This window comes from Vigna unguiculata, chromosome 7 (assembly GCF_004118075.2).
Source record: "Vigna unguiculata cultivar IT97K-499-35 chromosome 7, ASM411807v1, whole genome shotgun sequence".
Classification (NCBI taxonomy): Eukaryota; Viridiplantae; Streptophyta; class Magnoliopsida; order Fabales; family Fabaceae; genus Vigna; species Vigna unguiculata.
In genome coordinates this window covers 889,864-890,580 of record NC_040285.1, presented here as the reverse complement: position 1 = coordinate 890,580, position 717 = coordinate 889,864, and the positions used below count along the sequence as shown (strand labels likewise).

Genomic DNA, 717 nt, shown 5'->3' with positions numbered 1-717 from the left:
TTCCAACAAAACCTAATCATCAACAGAGCCAATAATCATCATCATAATCTTAACAAAACTTATTCGTAATCATTTTGCAGAATTAATTAGTATGAAATAATTCAGTGCCCTAAACATTTTGATAGAACAAGAATTTCAGTGCCTTAAATATTTTGACAGAACAAGAATAACACCAAGAACAGATTGAATAACTGCAGCATATTTTGGAAGATCAGAAGGATCATCGTAAGGAGAATCACTTGGTGACTCTCCTGAAATGCAATCTTCAACATCATCTGATACTGCAGAAGCAGCCACATTCACACCTTGATAATCTCCTTTCTGTAGCATCTCTTGAGTGTAATCAATGTCACCAAGAGCACCTTCTGAACCAAAATGATCCAAACATTCTGTGTAGTGACTTTTCGAACTTCCATTACTATGACCAATCAGATCATTAATCAATTTTATGGTGTTCGTCACATTTGCTCTTGCAACGTCAATTGTGTACTGTGTTACGTTAACAAGGCCTGCATTAGGGTTAGGGTTTGACATGAGAAGAGCCAAACAAAACGAAGAGTTTTGAGTTTGGCTGCATATGGTTTTCACTTCACTTTCTGGGATTGCATACGAGGTTGAAGCAACCAAGAAAATCGCAAACACAGACACAAGGGAAGAACACAAATTGCAAACCATTGTTGTGTCTGGTTTTTTTCTTTCAGAACAAGAAGATTAAGC

General features: G+C 36.7%; 1 protein-coding gene across 1 annotated transcript; it reads right to left on the bottom strand.

Moving 5' to 3' along the window:
- On the bottom strand, positions 1 to 717 carry LOC114189535 (pectinesterase inhibitor 1-like). Its single transcript, XM_028078123.1, has one exon. It carries the CDS (start codon positions 673 to 675, stop codon positions 136 to 138), a length of 540 nt encoding a protein of 179 aa, XP_027933924.1. The 5' UTR covers positions 676 to 717; the 3' UTR covers positions 1 to 135.

Excerpts from the sequence above, each read along its gene's own strand:
- LOC114189535 (XM_028078123.1), bottom strand. The coding sequence starts at position 675 with ATGGTTTGCAATTTGTGTTCTTCCCTTGTGTCTGTGTTTGCGATTTTC.